The following is a 21,621-nucleotide window of genomic DNA, read 5'->3' as shown; positions in this document are numbered from 1 at the left end:
ATGGCGCTACAGCAAACCTCTTCCCAGAAAAGACCCCTCTCCAGCCACGCTCTTAGAGCTCTTAACAGTTAACAAAAGATTCCACCTCTCGGGATATTTAAACTGAGACTTGACAAGGATCTGATGCTTTCTATTGTGTTGAAAGACATTTATCAAGAAGGCAGGAGTTTAAGTGAGGTACAGAACCTAATGAGGATGCATCAAAGATATGGATGGATGGATGGATGGATGGATGGATGGGGTGAATGGATAGATGGATAGGAAAGAGGGAGAGAGGGAAAAGGAAAAAGGAGGAAGAGAGAAAAATACTACTGATGACCCTCCATATGTACTACTTACACATGTGGTGGCAGTTCAAAGAAATTGACCCCTTGATAAAGTTCCATCTGGCTCATAGTGTAGATTCCAAGCTCCTGGTATGGATTCACAGATACAAGGAGAGTCCCAATATAGGTCTAGAAGAATGGACCAAAGCACTAGTGAGGAATTGTGGGGTGCAAAGGGCTACAGTGAGAGACCATCACATGCTATGATCCCCATGTGTTCATTTCATGGGATATAAAACAATAAATAAGACAGGTGGTGTCCCTGCTGTCCTGGAGCTTACACGCGTGTGCACATGTCTGGGGGAAGGGGCAGACAACCAACCCAAGGGTTCCAGAATGCTTCAGTTAGAATGGTAAGAAAGGTACACATAGGGTAATGAGAGAGGGAGTGACCAAGGAAGGCCACCTTAGCTCATGGGCTTGGGGAAGTCTTCTTTAAGGAGGTGACTCCAAGCTGAAACTTGAATGATGAAAAAAAAGTAGGCAGGAAAGGGCAGGTCAGGCTGAGGGGTCCAGGGTCGGCAGGCTGGCTGCCCTGGAGGTCAGCGAGGGAGTGGGGAACGGAAGACGCTAAGACACAGAGTCCGAGATGGAACAAGTTCAGATCCCCCAGGGCATGAAGAACCGGGGGTTTATTCCAAATGCAGCGTGTGGTGGAGACACCGCTCTCCCTACTGATAAGTAATACTTGCCTTACACTGTAAACGTAAAATGGAGAGCTTTACGAAGAGAGCACCACAATCTGACCCACGTTGATGTTTCAGAGAGGTCTCTCCAGCCATTGGGTGAAAGCAGGGAAGATAGGCATCCCGGCTGTCTCCAGCTGGGCCAACATTCCCACCTGCTGGCACGGATTTCCCTGGGTTGCAATGTTGCGTTCTATTACTGGTCAAGTTCCTCACATACTCGTGATTGTAACAGAACCACTAACGTAAACGCTTCTTAGAATACACTTAGGAATGACCAAAGCTCTCACCCTCTTAAACAGAAAACAAAGACATGCCTGGGCTCCTCTGGAAATACATCTGGAGTTTTCAAATTCTGGGTTTGTTACTGGGTTTCATTCCAGAGCCTCGATATTGGAGGTTCTCAAGTTTATGCCTAGGCTAAAATCATTCTAACGGATGTTTCTAACCTCTAGAACAAAGTCGAAAAGAGAACTAGAACAGATGAGAGTACCATATTTTGTCTAAAATTGTGCACGGCTTCCACTAGTAGAAATCTTCCAGGGTAGAACGTAGTTTCTGAAATCTGTTCAAACCGGAAATGATTTATTCATGATGATCCTATCATCCCACTTACACTTCTCCATACCGCACTCTTTCTCCTTGGCTTATACATAAAATCTACTTCAATCAAAAATATATACTCTAAGAATTCCCACTGCTTATTTCTCCCAGTAACCTTGGTTTCGACATACGGATTAAGTCATGGCACCATTAAAAACAAAACAACTACAAGGCAAATATCGTTAGATCGCTTTTCATGGTCTAATTTACTCTTAGCAACAGCTAATAAAATCTCAATAAAGTTAATTAAGTTTAAAAACACACAGAGACGCTGTGGAGTTTGGCCTACAACAATCTACCTGAAATTTGACCAATCAAATCAAGGTGCGGTGAGAAATGGGGAACTTAATAAAAACTGACCACCACTAGAAGCAACCAGACAAACCTAAGAACAGGTCTGGCCGTGTGTGGCAACCTTGACCCTTGGAGACTCATGGGATGCGGTGGACATCTCTTATATTTGCCAGTCTGGCATCTTGATCCCCTTCTTCCGGCAGATTCCTTTGAGGAACCTTCTCCGGCTGGCAGCCCGCATCAAACGGTAAGGTGCACACTGGCCTAAATCCTCACCTCCTGGGCTGGGCCTGGGTAAATAGCCTGGCCAATCAGAATATTCCTCACTTCAGCTGTGGGGATTGGTTCAGAGGTAAGCAATGACCCGAGATGGGCCAATCAGAGCCAACCAATGTCTGTGTCTCCGGGAGGAATTGCTCTCTTGTCTACCAACATCAGCCTGGTCCGGCTGTCGGCTACCCAGCCCCCTTGCCCCCTTGCATAGAGTCCGCCCCAGAAAGAGACCTTTGCAAAATCGAGCAGAGAGGTGGGAAAGGGCCCTCGAGGCTCTTCAAGACTCATCACCCTAGACCCTAGATCTATTTCTGGACCCTACAGTGACATGGGTCAATAGATTCTGTCTTATGGCTTACGCCCGTTTAAGCTGGGTCTTTGTCACTGGAAGCCAGGATTGGGGTGCATCTGGCAGTGGTCCCTTCACCCCTCTCTTTAAAGGCTGATCTAATGGAGAGATAGTGCTCACTATCCTCAAGGCTGTGAAGACAGGCAGGAGGGGAACCACCAGTCTAGGGAAACAGCTGAGGAACAGGTGACATTACATAGATGAGGTTCTCGCTGAAACGCTTTCGAAGATTGTCCAGAAAAGCAGATTCGCTGGTGTAGGCATCCAACAGCACAAAATCCTGCACCCCGACCTTGTCCCGGGCGGTCAGCGTGCTTTCCATGTGCAGACGAATGTGCTTCCTCCTCACTTCTTCTTTCTGCGGCAAACAGAACATTCGTCAGCAGCTCGCTTATTCTGCAGCCCCTATTGCTCGTCGAAGACGGAAACAGCGAGATCCCCTGGGGACAGTGGAGCGCTGAGATCACGTTAGGCTCTCTTTGTTAAGGGTTTACGATCTGGTTAGGGATACAAGGGGATGGTAATAAAAGCAGTAACGGTAACGGCAGCAGCTGACGGCAACCGAGCAGTGACTGCTAGGTACTACGCTAAATACTTGGCCTCTATTTTCTTTGGCCCTAGTGCTGAGGCTAGGAGGTAAATGCTATTGCCGTGCCTATTTAACAGATGAGGAAACTGAGGACAGAGACACTATAAAGCACGTCCAAGTTCTGCCAAAAGGCACGGCCAGGATATGAACCTAGACAGCCCGGCCCCAGAGTCTTTCTTGACCATCCCTTACTAAGCATCAGTTACCTCAGCTTGCTGTATAATTCTGAGATGAGTGAGGAATTTGGCTGCAATGGGAATTTCTTGCTACAGAGGAACACTCAAGGCAGGACACCCCGGAAGGGTCCTCTCTCCAAGGCTGGGCTTCAGACCTCCCTGGAAAAGGAGTCGTCGCAGCTCACTGGAAGGTGGAGAATCTCGGCGAGATACCAGGGGGCAGAGCTGGTCCACTGTCCCTAGACGGTGTCCATGAGGGACACAGGTGGGCAAAGGGAGTCCGATCGGCGCTGGGCAGCGGGCCTGGTGCAGCACTGCCTGAGTCAGGAGGGCTGTGGGAAACAGCTCTCCAGGTCTGGGGCAAGCTGAGGCTGGAGACTGGAGGGTACAGAGAGAGAGTGGGGGGGGGGCACCGCCATAGGAGGTGGCCTGGAGCTTGTGAGCTCTGCGTTGGGAGGATCGCCACAAGGTGATCGGCAGGCCCAGGCTACTGGGGGGCTGACGGACCATGCTCTGGGCACATGGTTAGTGCATGGGTCACCATGTACCAATACGCAGGCGACTGCCGCTGAAAAGCAGCAGCAAAACCTAGCAAAGGGAGCCAGGAAGAGAAACCTCTGGCTAGTGCAGCGTCCCTCCAGCGCCCTCTAGTGACCAGGATGCAAGGAGCAACGCTCAAGGAGGTCGGTTATCACAGGGCAGGTCCTGAAGGATGAATCTGGGCATGGGACAGGAAATTGACAACGGACACCTTTGGATACACAGAGGATCTGGAATAGCTGAAACAGTCTCGACAAAGGAAAACAAAGCTAGAGGACTCACGCATCTTCGCCGGGAGTAATCAAGCCCACTGTGTCAACTGATTTTTAACAAAGGTACCAAAACAAGTCAGCGCAAAAAGGGAAAATCTTTTCAACTAATAGCACAGGAATAGCTAGGTATCGTAATGAGGTAAATCCATTTCAACCCTACTTCATGATACATATACTTATATATTATAAAATAATGTAGTGTAATACATATAAAATATATGTTCATATTTTAATACATTTCTATTAAACTTTTATATGTGTAAAGCTATATGTAAAACTTCCACATATCTATATATTATATAAACTTGTATGTATAAAACTATATGTAAAACTTCTAGATATCTATATATTATACAGTATACGTTTATATATAAAACTATATATAAGACACATATCTATATAACATATAAACATATACACAAAACTCTATATAAAACTTTTTTTATGTATCAGGGCACCTGGGTGGCTCAGTCGGTTGAGCGCCCACTGCTTGATTTTGGCTCAGGTCGGGATCCCAGGTTCAATGGGATGAAGCCCTGTGTAGGGCTCTGTGCTGACAGTGCAGTCTACTTGAGATTCTCTCTCTCCCCCTCTGCCTGTCTCCCCTGCTTGCATGCTCTCTCTCAACATTAAAAACAAAGCTTTTTAATTCATCTATATATTATATAAACTTACATATGGAACTATATAAAGAAAACTTTTATTATATATGAACTTTATATATAAACAATTCCTATCTCATATAAAGATATAAACTTATAAAAACATGTTGGACATATTATTTTATAACATTTTATTTATATATATAAAAGCTTGAGATGAATCTGAGACCTAACTGTAAATGCATAATCTATAAAGCTAACGGGAGAAAACAGAAAGGGAATATCTCTGCAACCAGAGGAAGGTAACATTTCCTTATGACAAAGGAAGAAAGAACTATAAAAAATAAGGCATTTGACTTCATCAAAAACTTCTCCCAGAAGACACCATTAAGAAAACGAATAGGCAAGCCACAGACTGGCCGAAAGTGTTCACAAAATATATACCTGCGAAGGATTTGCATCCAGGATAAAAGATTCTTATGACTCAGTAACAAAAAATCAAACCCCGTAAAAATTGCGCAGAAGACTTGAACGGACATTTCACAAAGGCAGTCAAAACGAATGGTCAATGAGCGCATAGGAAAGTGCTCAACGTCATTAGTCATCAGGGAAATGCAAGTCAGAACTGCATCGAGATGGCCCCAGAGCAGCTCGAATGAAAAAGACTGACAGCACCAACTATGAGCGAGACGCAGAACAGATGGACCGCTCCCGCATCGCTGGCAGGAATGTGAAGTGATAGAATCACTTTGGGAAAAGGTCTGGCAGTTTCTAATAAAGTTAGCCTCCGCCCTTTGATCCAGCAGTCCCCTTCCAAGTATTTACATAGGAGAAGTGTAAACACACGGCCACAAAAAAGACTCCAACATAAAGGTTTACAGCAACTTTATTCATAATGGCCCCAAACTGGAAACAATCCAAATTTCCATCAACCGGAGAGCGGACGTGGAATCTATACAATAGAAAGGGTACAGCGATAAAAGACAGAACTGGTACGCAAGACACAGAGGACTCTCACCGGCATTGTGCTGAGTGAAAGAACTCAGACACAAAAGAGTGCATGCCCTATGATTCCATTTATCTGAAATTCTAGAAGCAAAACTAATCTGCAGTGAAAAATCAGAACAATTGTTGCCTGGTTAGGGGGGTTGTCTGGCAAAGGGCATTTTTGGAGTGATGGAAACATTCTCTGCCTTGATAGGGCTGCGTGTTACATGGCTGTGTCTGTTTGCCAAGATACCTTGTTAAAATTTGGTAGATTTCCACATATGTAAATTTTATTCTAAAAAAGGACCACAGGGGGGCCTGGGTGGCTTGGTCGGTTGGGCGTCCGACTTCGGCTCAGGTCATGAACTCGTGGTTTGTGAGTTCGAGCCCCGCATCAGGCTCTGGGCTGACAGCTTGGAGCCTGCTTCGGATTCTGTGTCTCCCTCTCTCTCTGCCCTTCCCCTGCTCATGCTCTGTCTCTCTCTGTCTCTCAAAAATAAATAAATGTTTAAAAAAAAATTTTTTTTTAAAAAAAGAACCACAAAAAAAGTGTGCAGGGGATGGAGAGTGGGTGAAGGCCTACATGGAAACAGAAAAGCAGAATGGTAATAATTGTTGAAGCTGGGTGATGGGAATAAGGCGGGTTCATTATTCTGATCTGTTTGTACACGTTCGAAATTTTGCATAATAGAAAGTTGTAAAAACCAGAATGGCCACCAGGTGTCTCTCTACCCTAGTCAAACGGAGCTAGAACACTGCTCTCCAAGGATGAAAACAATGCATTTAGATTGTAAAAGAATCGTGAAAGAATATCCTGGTGATTCCAAATATCCCCATTTTAAAGCATTTGTGGGATGCCTCGGTGGCTCAGTCGAGTAAGCATCTACTCTTGATTTCAGCTCAGGTCGTGATCTCACAGTTTGTGGGTTCGAGCCCCGCATCGGGCTCTGCGCTGACAGCTTGGAGTGCTTGAGATTCTGTCTCTCTCCCTTTCTCTGCCGCTCCCCTGCTCTCTCTCCTCTCTCCCTCTCAAAGTAAACACTTTTTAAAAAAAAGTGTGTGTGTCTGTGTGTTTAAGAGAGGCAGTAAAGGACCCTGGAACACAAGCCTTCCCCGGGGTTTAAATCCAGTCTCTGGAGGGGCGCCTGGGTGGCTCAATCGGTTGGGCGTCCGACTTCAGCTCAGGTCACAATCTCGCGGCCCATGAGTTCGAGCCCCGCGTCGGGCTCTGGGCTGATGGCTCAGAGCCTGGAGTCTGCTTCCGATTCTGTGTCTCCCTCTCTATCTGCCCCTCCCCCGTTCATGCTCTGTGTCTCTCTGTCTCAAAAATAAATAAACGTTAAAAAAAAAAAATTTAAAAAAAAAATCCAGTCTCTGTCACTTCCGGGGAAAGTCTCTTTCACTCTGCAAGGACCTCTGTTTCAGGTCTGTAAAATGGAAACATAACTGTACCTACTTGGCAAGGTTGTTGGTTTGAACAGACCATGGAAAGGACTTGGCATGGTGCCAGACACAATGTCAGCTCTGGGAGCACGTCCTTCGAGCCCCATTAGTATTACTGTATTAGTAATTATCAGAAACGAGAAAACAAAGTGAAAAGTGCGCCGGTTAGTGGTCAGCGAGCCCCTGTTGAATTGGGAGTGGGCTGGAGTCTGAAATGTCTGGAGCCGCGCCCACAAATAGCGCTGCCGTCAGATCCCCACACTGGAGGGTGCAGAAATCACAAAGCTCTCTTATCCCCCTTCGATCGATGTGTGCTTACAAGAGTGAGCCCTGCAGTCAGTACCCCGGGCTTTCTGTGACTCGCAGCCCGAAGCGATTTTGCATAAACCTCGAAGATTAAGGAATGGGACAGTGATTTTAACTCGCCAAGGGCCACTTCAGACTGGAGTTTTGTTTGCTGCAATATTTCAATTCCCATGGCTGGGTTCCTTTTACCTAGCTCATTTCCAAATCTCTTTAAAGGGCAAGAGGAAATGAGAGTGTCCTGGTGAGACTGACGGGAACAGTCAAAGGGATGAAAATCGGGGCAGAGGGGATGGGGGAATAAAGCAATTCAAGTAGTTCTGCTTTGGCCCAAAAGAAAAGGATCGAAAGATTTTACCAGGAAGAGAATATCAAATCCGGAAAGGAGCAAATAAGAGGGAAGAAATTCAAGAGAGAGGTTTTTAGGAGACCTAAGACTGAACATCTTTGGGGCGATAAAACTTTTGTAGAGGATGCTGTTGTGCAAACCCACAGGTGAGGGATCACAAACTGTGCTGCCTGCAGGCACCCGGGCAGGTGCTAGGGTTGAGTCAAGCTCGTGGATGATAGGGACTCGCTTAGATTAGGGAACGAATGGCCATCGAAACCGGGCCACCCCCGCTTGTCTCTGCTGACTCCAGGTGTGAATGTTTGCCTCGTGTTGCCAGACCTTCCGATCATTCAAGAAAAGTCAGAAATTTGGAATTTTATGTGAAGTCTGTTGCACATGCATAGCCCGGTGGGGCACCAGTCGAAAGAAAGCTAGTCACCCTTTGTCTTGGGTGGTTCAGATAACTCACTTGTCCGCAGGCGGGAGACTCAGGAGATGCTCCCACCAGGACCATTATTTTGGAAGCGTCATATCATCAGTGATGGCCTGACCATACCACCTTCTATGTAACCTAGCACTTGACCCAGTGTGTGTCTGGGTGAGTGGGAGGAGAGGGGGAAGGGAGGGAGGAGGGAGGCACAGCGTATATCAAGATGGCTAAATGCTGTGACAGAGACCAAAATGCCTGACACACATTCCATGCATGTCCCGACCTTTCCCCCTGCAGTTAAGTCACATGACTATTTTGGACCAACAGACTGTGGCTAGAAGTGACCTCTGTGCCAGCTCCTCCATTGGGCTATCCGGACTCCTTCAAGGCTGCAGTGACTGGGAATTTCTTGTGGAATGGACGAGCCACAAAATCGATACGGCCCGGATCCCGGAGTCATCACGTGGAGAGAGAGGCTCTAATGAATCATCCAGATGCACAGTAGGCTTTGCGTAGGCAAGAAATAACCTCCTGCTGCGGCCAAGTTCGGAGACTTGGGGGCTGTTTGTTGCTGTAGCTGAGGGCTGCTTATCCTGACTCACATACCTGCAGAAAAGGGCTTTTTCCACGGGGAGAACAACACTTGGAAAGCGAGTCACAGCTTTTGCACGTTAAACTCAGCCAACTGTCCTGGCTACAACTCTAAGGTTTGGAAGATGAGAAGAGGGAATTTTTTTTTTAATGTTTATTTCTTTTTGAGAGTGAGAGAGGTGGGGGGGGGGAGGGAGAGAAAGGCAGAGAGAAAGAGAGAGGGAGACAAAAGATCTGAGGCGGGCTCCACACTGACAGCAGAGAGCCCAATGTGGGGCTCGAACTCAAACCATGAGATCATGATCTAAGCCAAAGTCATCAGATGCTTAACCGACTGAGCCACCCAGGCACCCCAAGAGGGAAATTTTTTTCTTGATGTTTATTTATGTTTGGGGGGGTGGGGACACAGTGCGTGCAGGGGAGGGGCAGAGAGAGAGGGAGACACAGAATCGGAAGCAGGCTCCAGGCTCCGAGCTGTCCGCACAGAGCTCGATGTGGGGCTCGAACTCACAGGCCGTGAGATCATGACCTGAGCCGAAGTCAGATGCTTAACTGACTGAGCCACCCAGGTGCCCCAAGGGGGAATTTTTTTTAAGGGGAGAAGATAAGCCCTTGAGTTGTAGCTTTTGAAAGTCTATGCTTCAGGACACTTTTTTCAAGGGAAGTCCTAAAAAACCTCCGTATGTAAAATTAAGGAAAACAAAGCCTTTCTGTTTAGGGGGAAAGTCTCACCAGGTTACCCATGGACGTGTGGGAGAGAGTCTGGGAACCCCTAGGGCAAGAGGAGAGTTGGTAAAACCCTGTTTATCCCCTAGAATCCTGTTCGCCAGGCTTCCATATTTAAGTGCTTCCTTCAAATTCATAGTTGTACCTGGGTACCAACCCGTACTATTCCTTTACTTCATAATTTCTTTAGGGTTTTTTTTTTCCTGTAAATATACGTAGTTATAGCTTTTATTACGAAAAGTGTTCACACACAGGGGCACCTGGGTGGCTCAGTTGGTTGAGAGTCTGACTTTGTTTGGCTCAGGTCATGATCTTGCAGTTCATGAGTTTGGGCCCCACATCGGGCTCGCTGCTGCCAGCACAGAGCCTGAAGCAGGGCTCGAACTCATGACCCAGGAGATCGTGACCCGAGCCGAAACCAAGAGTTGGACGCTTAACAGACTGAGCCACCCGGGTGCTCCGAGCAAGTATTCTTTATGGGATTGCTCTATTTCCCTTCCAGAGAATTCAGTGATAACGTACAGAAATGCTACTGGTTTCTGTAGGGCAATTTTGTGTCCTGACACTTTATAGGATTCACTGATTAGATCGAACAGTTTTTTGGTGGAGTCTTAGGATTTTCTTTCCTTTTTTTTTTTTTTTGATGTTTGTTTATTTTTGAGAGAGAGACACACGGAGTGTGAGCAGGGAAGGAGCAGAGAGAGAGGAAGACACAGAATCCGAAGCAGGCTCCAGGCTCCGAGCTGTCAGCACAGAGCCCGACGCGGGGCTCGAACCCACGAACCGTGAGATCATGACCTGAGCTGAAGTCGGACGCCCAACCGACTGAGCCACCCAGGAGCCCCCAGGATTTTCTATAGGTAAAATCATGCCACCTGCAAATAGAGCCCATTTTACTTCTGCCTTTCCAACTCTGATGGCTTTTATTTCTTTTTCTTGCCCAACTGCTCTGGCTAGAACAGTATTATGTTGAATATGAGTGGTGACAGTGGACACCAGATCTTGTGTCCCATCCGAAAGGAAGCAAGAAAGTGTTTCTCAAAATGCATGAGGAGTTTATTATTTCAATTCAAATACATAACTAAGGGGTTTGTACGGAATCTAACCTTTCTTATATTATTTCCCCTTTCTTTTATCCAAAATCCTCGTTCAGTGACACAATTATTCATGGGATTTTTTCCATAATACGTAGTTCCAAAGTAAGAATGCCAACACTATCCCCAATGTGATTAGTGGAAAAGGTCTGAAAGTTTTTCAGTTATTTGTCTTGGGAGCGTACTTTGCTGGGGTTGTATAGGCACATCACTGCGTTTTTAAGTCCCCTTGAAATAGTTGATCTCAAAAAAAAAAAAAAAGAAAAAGAAATAGTTGATCTCTATGTGGCTCTACCAGCAATTAAATACGCCCTTAGGTTTATCTCCTTTATTTTATTCCTTACTTGGAGATTAATTTTTCAATGTTATTTTACTCTATAATTCTGTAAACATTTTAATGGTTCCAGAGAACAAAATAAGGCATATTCACAGAACTAGCTCCTACCCCTGTCTCTTGAGCCCTATTCCTTTCTATTTCTGTAAATGACCATTTAAAAATTATTAGGGATGCCTGGGTGACTCAGTCAGTTAAGCGTCCGACTTCGGCTCAGGTCATGATCTCACAGCTCGTGGGTTTGAGCCCCACGTCAGGCTCTGTGCTGACAGCTCGGAGCCTGGAGCCTGCTTCGGATTCTGTGTCTCCCTCCTTCTCTCTTTCCCCCTACCACACTGTCTCTCTCTCTCAAAAATAAATAAACATTTGGGGTGCGTGGGTGGCTCAGCCGGCTTAGTGTCCGACTTCGGCTCAGATCATGATCTCACAGTTCGTGGGTTCGAGCCCCACATCGGGCTCTGTGATGACAGTTCAGAGCCTGGAGCCTGCTTCGGATTCTGTGTCTCCCTGTCTCTCTGCCCCTCCCTTGTGTGCTCTCTCTCTCAAAAATAAAACAAACATGAAAAACATTTAAGAGTTATTACAATGCTAAAATTGTTTCTTAAATATTAGCAAACGCCTGTCGGTTGTTTCCCTCCTTTCTTAGGCATGTATTTGCAAATTCTATATTCTGTTTTTCCAACTTGTCTTTCACTGGGACATGTCTCCTGATGATCGCTTCAGAGCTGTTAATAACGACATTCCTCATTCCTTTTTTTAGAGTTGCCAAGTACCCCACTGTGCGTATGTACCTACTACGGTTTATTCAAATGGTTGCACAGATAAAGATCTCAACTAACCCTTCTCAGAAACTGACAGAAAACAATGGCAAAAAAATCAGTAGGACACAGAAAAGCTAAACAGAATTAACTAGCACAAGTAGAACACTGCACCCCACCATTGAAGAATATGCATTTTGTTTCAAAAGCACATAGAGTACTTACAGTAAGTTGATCACAGCCCGGGCCATAAAGCAAATCTCAAGGGATTTATGTCATGCAAAACTGAGTCCAGCCAAGCATCTAGGTCAACACTCCAGTAGAACCTTCTGAGACGATAATGTTCTAGAACTTCATTGTCTCTTACGGCAGCTGATAGCCACACACGGCCCGTCAGCGTTTGAAATACGATGAGTGAGACTGAGGGACTGAAATTTTAATTTCAATTAACCTCAACAGGCAGCACAGGCCTAGACCTAACTTCCCATTTGAAGGATAACAAAGAACGAGAAACACTTTTTTTTTTTTTTTTAAGTTTATTTTGAGAGAGAGAGAAAGAGCGTGAGTCAGGGAGGGCAGAGAGAGAGAGAGAGAGAGAGTAAGAGTCTCTGCCCAGGAGGGGTAGAGGGGGAGAGAGAGAGAGAGGAGAGAGACCAGAAGTGGGGCTCATGGTTACTCTAAGTGGGGCTCCTGCTCATGGACCAGGAGATCATGACCTGAGCCAAAGTCAGATGCTTAACGACTGAGCCAGCCAGGCACCCGATAAAAAAAAAAATACTTTATTTATTTATTTATTTTTTTTTTTTAACGTTTATTTATTTTTGAGACAGAGACAGAGCATGAACAGGGGAGGGTCAGAGAGAGAGGGAGACACAGAATCGGAAGCAGGTTCCAGGCTCTGAGCGGTCAGCACAGAGCCCGACGCGGGGCTCGAACTCACGGAGTGTGAGATCGTGACCTGAGCCGAAGTCGGCCGCTTAACCGACTGAGCCACCCAGGCGCCCCTAAAAATACTTTAAATAAAAGGTGAAAGAGGAAAGTGCAAGTCAAAACTGCAATGAGATGGTACTTCATGCCCACCAGGATGGCCACAATCCGTCTGGTAATAACAAGGGTTGGCGAGGAAGTGGAAACGTTGGAACCCTTGCCCCTGGTTGGGTGCCTGTCAGCATCTAGACCATCCTCAGTTGAACAGAAAACATTTACTGCAGGGGTGCCTGGCCGGCTCAGTCGGGAGGGCATGGACTCTTGATCTTGGGGTTGTGAGTTCAATCCCCACGTTGGGTGTAGCACTTACTTTAAAAAAAAATAGAGGGGCGCCTGGGTGGCGCAGTCGGTTAAGCGTCCGACTTCAGCCAGGTCACGATCTCGCGGTCCGTGAGTTCGAGCCCCGCGTCAGGCTCTGGGCTGATGGCTCAGAGCCTGGAGCCTGTTTCCGATTCTGTGTCTCCCTCTCTCTCTGACCCTCCCCCGTTCATGCTCTGTCTCTCTCTGTCCCAAAAATAAATAAACGTTAAAAAAAAAAAAATTTAAAAAAAAAAATAGAAAAGAGGCGCCATGGTAGCTCAATGGGTTAAGCATCCAACTCTTTTTTTTTTTTTAACGTTTATTTATTTATTTATTTATTTTTTATTTAAAAAAAATTTTTTTTCAACGTTTATTTATTTTTGGGACAGAGAGAGACAGAGCATGAACAGGGGAGGGGCAGAGAGAGAGGGAGACACAGAATCGGAAACAGGCTCCAGGCTCTGAGCCATCAGCCCAGAGCCTGACGCGGGGCTCGAACTCACAGACCGCGAGATCGTGACCTGGCTGAAGTCGGACGCTTAACCGACTGCGCCACCCAGGCGCCCCACGTTTATTTATTTTTGAGACAGAGAGAGACAAAGCACGAACGGGGGAGGGTCAGAGAGAGAGGGAGACACAGAATCTGAAACAGGCTCCAGGCTCCGAGCGGCCAGCACAGAGCCCGACGCAGGGCTTGAACTCACGGACCACGAGATCATGACCTGAGCCAAAGTCGGCCACTCAACCGACTGAGCCACCCAGGTGCCCCGCATCCAACTCTTGATTTCAGCTCAGGTCACTGTGATCTCACAGTTTGTGAGTTGGAGCCCCACCTTGGGCTCCATGCTGACAGCATGGAACCTGCTTGGGATTCTCTCTCCCCCCCTCTCTCTCTCTCTCTCTCTGCCTCTCTCCTGCTCATGTATGTGCACTCTCACCTTTAAAATAAATAAATAAGCATTAAAAAAAAATAGAATACATTACTATTGCTATTACACAGCGGGGGGTGGCCAGACCACGAACAGTTACACAGAGTTACATTTTGCACCAGGCATTGGATTTGTATTTTCATATACAAATTCACTTGAAAGCTCTCAACGAACTTAGGAGGTAACAGGCATTTCGGCTCTCATTTTATTTATTTATTTATTTATTTATTTATTTATTTATTTAACATTTATTTATTTTTGAGACAGAGAGAGACAGAGCATGAACGGGGGAGGGGCAGAGAGAGAGGGAGACACAGAACTGGAAGCAGGCTCCAGGCTCCGAGCCATCAGCCCAGAGCCTGACGCGGGGCTCGAACTCACGGACCGCGAGATCGTGACCTGAGCTAAAGTCGGACGCTCAACCGACTGAGCCACCCAGGCGCCCCTCGGCTCTCATTTTATAGGTGGAGAAGCTGCGTGAGACACAGAGAGATTCCATAACTTGCCAGATAACTAGTATAGGTCAACCAAGATTCAAACCTAAAGAGTCCAACTCCAGAATCCATGCTGTTTTTAGCACACTCCAGAAGGACGCAGAAGAACCCTTAGAGAAACAGAAATACATGCCAAATCCTGGGTAGGAAGATTCAACAAAGATGTGTAATGCAACCACTATGCTGTGCATAGCTGGGAAAGCGAACGAATCACCATTATGTTCGCCAACATGGTTTAATCTCAAAACAAGCCTTGTTCAGAGAAAGCAAGTCATATAAGAATATATATACGGTTTGATTCTAACAAATGTCCCAAACAAGCAAAATTGAGCACTATATGGTTTGAGGATACATGCACCGATGGTAAAACTATCAGGAAAACCAAGGATTGTGCTTCGTATCTTACCCTGGGTGGCGGCATGCAGGTGTTTAATATTCTTTAACTTATACCTATGTTGTATATACCTTGTCTATTTCTAATGAAAATGTAAAAGAAACTAGACCAACCTCACTTAGGTACATCAATACTAAATTCCTCAATGACTAGCAAACAAAATCTAATCAAATAATAAAGGAACGGTAAAACACGACCCAGTGGGATGTATTCCCGAAAGTCAGTATTGATTTAGTAATAAAATCAATTATAAGAATTCAATATTAGAAAATCTACGAATAAAGAAGGTAAAAGATTAATAAAAGATTATAGAGAAGATGAAAAGATACATAATAGATTGACCCTATCAGTCGATCAAGACTGAAACGTTACAGGTAACCAAAAGGAATGAAATCTTGCCATTTGCAACAACGTGGATGGAACTAGAGGATATTATACGGAGCGAAATTAGAGAAAGACAAATGTCATATGACCTCACTCACAAAAACAGGAAGGGGGACAAAACACAAGAGACTCTTAAATACAGAGAACAAACTGAGGGTTGCTGGAGGGGAGGTAGGTGGGAGGATGGTCTAAATGGGTGACGGGCACTAAGGAGGACATTTGTTGGGATGAGCACTGGGTAGGGGATGAATCCCTGGATTCTACTCCTTTTGAAACCATTATTGCACTATATGCCAACTAACTTAGATGTAAATTTAAAAAATAAATTAATTGGGGCACCTGGGTGGTTCAGTCCGTTAAGCGCCTGACTTCAGCTCAGGTCATGATCTCACGGTTCGTGGGTTCAAGCCCCATATCGGGCTCTGTGCGGACAGCTCAGAGCCTGGAGCCTGGAGCCTGCTTCAGATTCTGTCTCCCTCTCTCTCTGCCCCTCCCTGACTCACACTCTGTCTCTCTCTCTCTCTCAAAAATAAATATTTAAAAATAATCAAATAAATAAAAAATAAAAAATATAATATTAATTAACTTAAAAAAGGAATGAGCAATGACACCTATCTAAAGATTCTGAAAAGGCACCTGATAAAATTCAACTTTCATTCTTGGTAATTACATTTATCACAAACAATACATGGAACTTAAATAAAAACTTGGAAGAAAAATATAGATACTTAACATTAAAAAAAAAAAAGAAGCTAGCACCATACTTGATAGTAAATGCAGAAACATACCTAATAGTAAGTATGGAAGCACACTTATCAAAATAAGGAACAAGGGGCACCTGGGTGGCTCAGCTGGTTGGGTGTCTTGACTCTTGATTTAAGTTCAGGTCATGATCCCAGGGTCGTAGGATCGAGCCCTGCATCGGGCCCCACACGGAGCATGGAGCCTGTTTAAGATTCTCTCTCTCCCTCTGCCACTCTCCCCCACTCATGCACTCTCTTTCTCTCTCAGATAAATAAATAAGTAAGTAAGTAGACATGGATGTCCTTTATCATCCTATTTAACATTGTTCTGGAGGTACCAGCCAGTGCAATTAGACAAGAGAAGTAAATAAGGAACAGAAATACTAGAGAAAAAGAGATAAAAGTATGTGCAGATTGTCTGAGTGCTTCTATGGAAAATCCAAGCAAATCAACCAAACATTATACACGATATAGAAATGCAGGCCCAATACAAAGTTAATCATCAGAAATAAACAGCTTTCAGGGCGCTTGGGTGGCTCAGTCGGTTGAGCGTCCGACTTCGGCTCAGGTCATGATCTCACGGTTTGTGAGTTCGAGCCCTGCGTTGGGCTCTGTGCTGACAGTTCAGAGCTTGGAGCCTGCTTCGGATTCTGTGTCTCCCTCTCTCTCTGGCCCTTCCTCCCCCTCCCTCCTTCCCTCTCTCTCTCCTCTCTCTCAAAAATAAAATAAACATTACAAAAAATTTTTAAAAAGAAAGAAATAGCTTTAGCGTAACCAGCTAATTATTAGTTAAAAGTTGTAACTGAAGAAGGAACTCTACTTAACATAAAATGCCTTAACATATCACCAGAGTTGAAATATAAAAATAATCTTACCAAAAAACGTGTCAAGTTTATATAAAAATAATTTTAACACCCTCCTAAGGACCACAAAGGAAAAGCTAAACAAATAGAAAAACACACTATGTCTTTGTTTAGGAAGATTCAACATCACAAAGGTATCAGTTCCACTAAGTTCATCTATAAAGTAAATAAATCCCATTTATTTATTTAAAAAAATGTTTTAAAATTTATTTTAGAGAGAGAGAGTGAGCGAGCGAGCATGAGTAGGAGAGGGGCAGAGACAGAGGAAGACACAGAATCTGAAACAGGCTCCAGGCTCCGAGCTGTCAGCACAGAGCCCATGGAGCTCGAACCCACGAACCCCGAGATCATGACCTGAGCCAAAGTCAGATGCTTAACCGACTAAGCCACTCAGGCGCCCCTAAATAAATCCCATTTAAATTACTGCTGGGGGACCCCTGGCTGTCAATCCATAGAACATGAGACTCTTGTTCTCGGGCTCAGGAGTTCAAGTCCTACGTTGGGCAGAGAGATTACTTAAAAACTACTGCCACGATTTTTCGGGCACTAAATTTGAGTCTAAAGTTCATCTTGAAAAAGTGAGACTATCCAGGAAATTCCTGAAATAAACAAAAAGATCAATGGGAAGATATGAGCTTAAACAGATATTAAAACACAAAGCTACATTAATCCAACAGTGTATGATTGCACACGAATGCACAACCAATTCAGTTTCACTGAATAGAGAAGGGGGAGCTTGTCTCAAACTTATAGGTGATTTTATTAAATGATTAAGGTAGCATTAAATTTGCGGTGAGAAAATGCCTTATTCAGTAAACGGCATTATACAATTGTAAAAACTCAGAGAGCTACTGGTCTAAGGAGGATGAATTTTTCTGTACGTAAATTATACCTTTATTAGCCTAACTTTCAAAATTAGCATTAGGACACTGGATAGCTCTATTTAAAACAAAAACAGAAACAAAGTTTGGATATCTACCTCGTACTTTATGCCAAAACAAATTCCAGATGAGTCAAAGATTCAAACATTAAACAATACAGTTGAAAAATAAAGGTACTGGAAGAAAATATAGGTAAGGTAAGAAATGTTCTTCTAAGTATGATTTTAAAAAACTCAGGAAGAGTCAGAATGGCTAACATTAGCAACTCAAGCAACAACAGATGTTGGCGAGGATGCGGAGAAAGAGGATGTCTTTTGCATTGTTGGTGGGAAGGCAAGCTGGTGCAGCCACTCTGGAAAACAGTATGGGGGTTCCTCAAAAAACTAAAAATAGAACTACCCTATGACCCAGCAATTGCACTAGTAGGTATTGATCCAAGGGATACAGGTGTGCTGTTTCGAAGGGACACGTGCACCCCCATGTTTCTAGCAGCACTATCAACAATAGCCAAAGTATGGAAAGACCCCAAATGTCCATCGATGGATGAATGGATAAAGAAGATGTGGTATATATATGCAATGGAGTATTACTCGGCAATCAAAAAGAATGAAATCTTGCCATTTGCAACTACGTGGATGGAACTGGAGGGTATTACGCTAAGTGAAATTAGTCAGAGAAAGACAAATATCATAGGACTTCACTTATCTGAAGAACTTAAGATACAAAATAGATGAACATAAGGGAAGGGAAGCAAAAATAATATAAGAACAAGGAGGGGGACAAAACATAAGAGACTCTTAAATACAGAGAACTGAGGGTTGCTGGGCGGTTGTGGGTGGAGGGATGGGATAAATGCATGATGGGCATTAAGGAAGACACTTGTTGGGATGAGCACTGGGTGTTATACAAGGGGATGGATCCCTGGAATCTACTCCCAAAATCATTATTGCACTATATGCTAATTTGGATGTAAATTTAAAGACAAATTTAGGGGCGCCTGGGTGGCTCAGTCAGTTAAGCATCCTACTTGGGATCAGGTCATGATCTCACAGTTCATGGGGTCAAGCCCCACATCGGGCTCTATGCTAACAGCTCAGAGCCTGAAGCCTGCTTTGGATTCTATGTCTCCCTCTCTCTCTGCCTCTCCCCTGCTCATGCTCTGTCTCTCTCTCTCCCCAAAATGAATAAAGATTAAAAAAAATTAAAAATAAATTTAAAAAATAATAAAGAAAAGCTTTCTGAGGAAAAAAAATTCGGGAAGGTACACACATGTGCGTGCACACACACACACACACACACACACACACACACACCAGTTCAACGACAGAAAAATGTCTGCCAAAAAAAAAATTGTAAGCAAAGTCAAAGGACAAAAAGAATTTTGGAAAAAAATACTTGCAACTCACATTCTAGGCAAATGACTAGATTCCTTAATATATAAAGAGCTTCTATAAATCAATAAGAAAAGTCCAACACCCCTACGTACATACACACCAAAACTAGACAAAGCTTAAAAAACAATTCACAGCAAAGAAAATGAAGACTTGTCCTTCAAACACAAGAAAAAAAACCACTCCGCTTTGAAGAAAAATGTTACTAGAGTACACTGAGCTACTGTTTTTCGTTTTTGGCAGTCTGACAAATAAAAATTTGAGAACATACTTGGTGAGAGTATGGCAAAGAAATACTGGCATTTATTCTAAGTGAGAGGTTATATACCTTGTTGAAACTCTATGAAATATAATTTGATAAGATATTTTTAAAACTATTCTTTGAGACAATAATTTCATTTCTGGATATTTATCCTCTAGATAAGCCCTCTAACCTTTTCATTAGACAAAATATAAATATCCACTAATAAGGAACAAGTAAATTAAATTATGGTCCAGGCGATACAATGGAATACTATAGAGGTAAAGAATCTTCTGAATGGCTTGTTACCACTTTTAGGAAATATACACGCACATACATGTACATTCATGAAATCTCCCTGGAAGATGCCCAAGAAATTGGCAACAGTGGCTGCTTCTGGAAAAGGAGGCTTCAGTCTGACTGTAAACCTGTTTGTGCTTGTTGACTTTTGTATGTGTATTTGTATTATCTATTCAAAATCAGAGATAGGTAAATGTCTCCAATACTCAATATCCCTGCACCCCATTTTTTATAGGACTGTCTACAACTTGCAGTTAATCAGATGATTTCTTGATCTTAGGCTGATTCCTTCTAGAAGACTCTCAAGAGTAAATCTTGCTCATTGTTGTGTCCCCAGCTTCTAGTTCAGTTCTTGCCTCAGTAAGTGTGCTGAGTGAACTAGAATTTCATGCTAGTTCTGTGCCTTGTAGAGACTGGAAACAATCTAGAGAACTCAGAGAGGAGGGACAGCAGCTAAAGTCATGGGTCTCGGAGAAATCACAGTTTAAAGAAAGATAATCAACACCGGTTTACCCAAATGTATTCCACCTGCTGATAAGAGGGACTCTTGATGTGGGTAATAGCCCTTTCTAGTTCACTGGATATCTACCATGCACAGTAACAGGGCAGTTTGCAAATATCTGTCTCATGGAATATCCATGACAACTCATCCCATAGATGGTATTTTCCTCCCTTGGTGAAAGTAGAAACAGAAGTTAAGTGACAGGAAGGCTACAGAAAGGATTTGGATCAGTCTAAAGGTTAGTCCCACGGCTGTGTAGTTATGTGACTTTGACTATGTCATTGCCCCCTTTGAACCTCAGCATGGTACAGGTGACAGGAATTGCCTCCACTCCCTTCCAAGGGAATCTGCTCCCTTCCCACTCCTGCTGAAGAGGTGAGTTGAACTGGTCACAGGTGGGCCAGAGCATGGCTCTGCCCTGGGAAGGGGAACAGACCTAGACAAGACCACAGAATCCAGCCCGGGGAATCTAAGAGGCTCCACTCTTTTTGCCATGGGGATGTAAAAATAACAAGGTTATGAACACGGTGATGTTGGCCATGCACGTAGATGCAAAGACATAGACGTTGGAGGGGACACCTGGGTGGCTCAGTTGGTTAAGTCTCCGAGTCTTGATCTCGGCTCAGGTCACGATCTCACGTTTTGTGGCATCGAGCCCAGCATGGGGCTCTGTGCTGACAGTGCGAAGCCTGCTTGGGATTCTCTCTGTCCCTCCCCTGCTTGCTCGTGCTCTCTCTCTTGCTCTCAAAGATAAACAAACAAACAAACAAACAAAAAGACATGTATTGGGCAGTCCTAGAGACAGACAGACGCTAATTGTCCCCTAACTTCTCGGTTCCATTTTAGATCTGGCCATACTTCCTGCCACGTGGTATGCCTGTGCATGGGGGTCGGGGAAACCCTCATAAATACATCCGCACAATTTTTAAATGCCACGCGGTCCCCCCCAAATAAACAAGGCTTTCTCATCTTTTTAAACCTCAGTCCCTCTCCCCATCCAAAGGTTTAGGGCTGTCCTTCCTGAATATTTACTCACCCGTAACATTTCCCTATTTATACAGACAGAACCGTGTCCCATGTGGCGAACTGCATGTTGCTTTTCTCTCACTTAATAGCTCTAGATAGCTTTCAGGATCAGCAGCAACCACCTCATTCTTTCTAGAACGGCGTACTCATTGTTTACTACCTTCACTCATCCACCAACATTCAAGGAACTCGGTTTTTCCTGTGTCAGGTCCTGTTCTAGGCACCTCACTCGTGATGCATCAGTGGACAAGTTGGAAAAATAGCCTTGTCCTTGAGGAGCTGACATTCCTACCGATGGACCTCAGGTTACTTTTAGTTTGTGGTGCCACAGACCCTTTGTAATGGGCATCCTGCCGGTTACGGCTCGGCGTGTTTTGTTTTGTTTTGTTTTGTTTTTTTGTGACAGAACCAGTAGGAAGGAACTCCCGGATCCCAAGACAACTTGGAGACCCAACTTAGCCAACGTGCACCGGAAACAT

The 21,621-nt window shown here is 44.4% G+C and overlaps 1 protein-coding gene across 1 annotated transcript in view; it reads right to left on the bottom strand.

The window, feature by feature from the left end:
* The window catches only part of MYO1H (myosin IH), a 46,184-nt gene extending 43,298 nt beyond the window's left edge, over positions 1-2,886 (bottom strand). Inside the window, exons 1-2 of the mRNA XM_047088522.1 lie at positions 2,728-2,886; positions 340-455 (exon numbers count right to left, since the gene is read on the bottom strand). Coding sequence (XP_046944478.1) covers positions 340-455; positions 2,728-2,853 — 242 coding nt within the window. The 5' untranslated portion in view covers positions 2,854-2,886. The remainder of the gene's footprint in view (positions 1-339; positions 456-2,727) is intronic.
* Between the last annotated feature and the right edge of the window lie 18,735 nt (positions 2,887-21,621).

Source organism: Lynx rufus, unplaced genomic scaffold (assembly GCF_022079265.1).
Source record: "Lynx rufus isolate CCGP_SWC_20201006 ecotype Redwood Valley unplaced genomic scaffold, mLynRuf1.p SCAF_24, whole genome shotgun sequence".
In the NCBI taxonomy this organism is placed as follows: Eukaryota; Metazoa; Chordata; class Mammalia; order Carnivora; family Felidae; genus Lynx; species Lynx rufus.
Note: the sequence above shows the minus strand (reverse complement) of the source record. Positions and strands in the feature narration are given on the sequence as shown.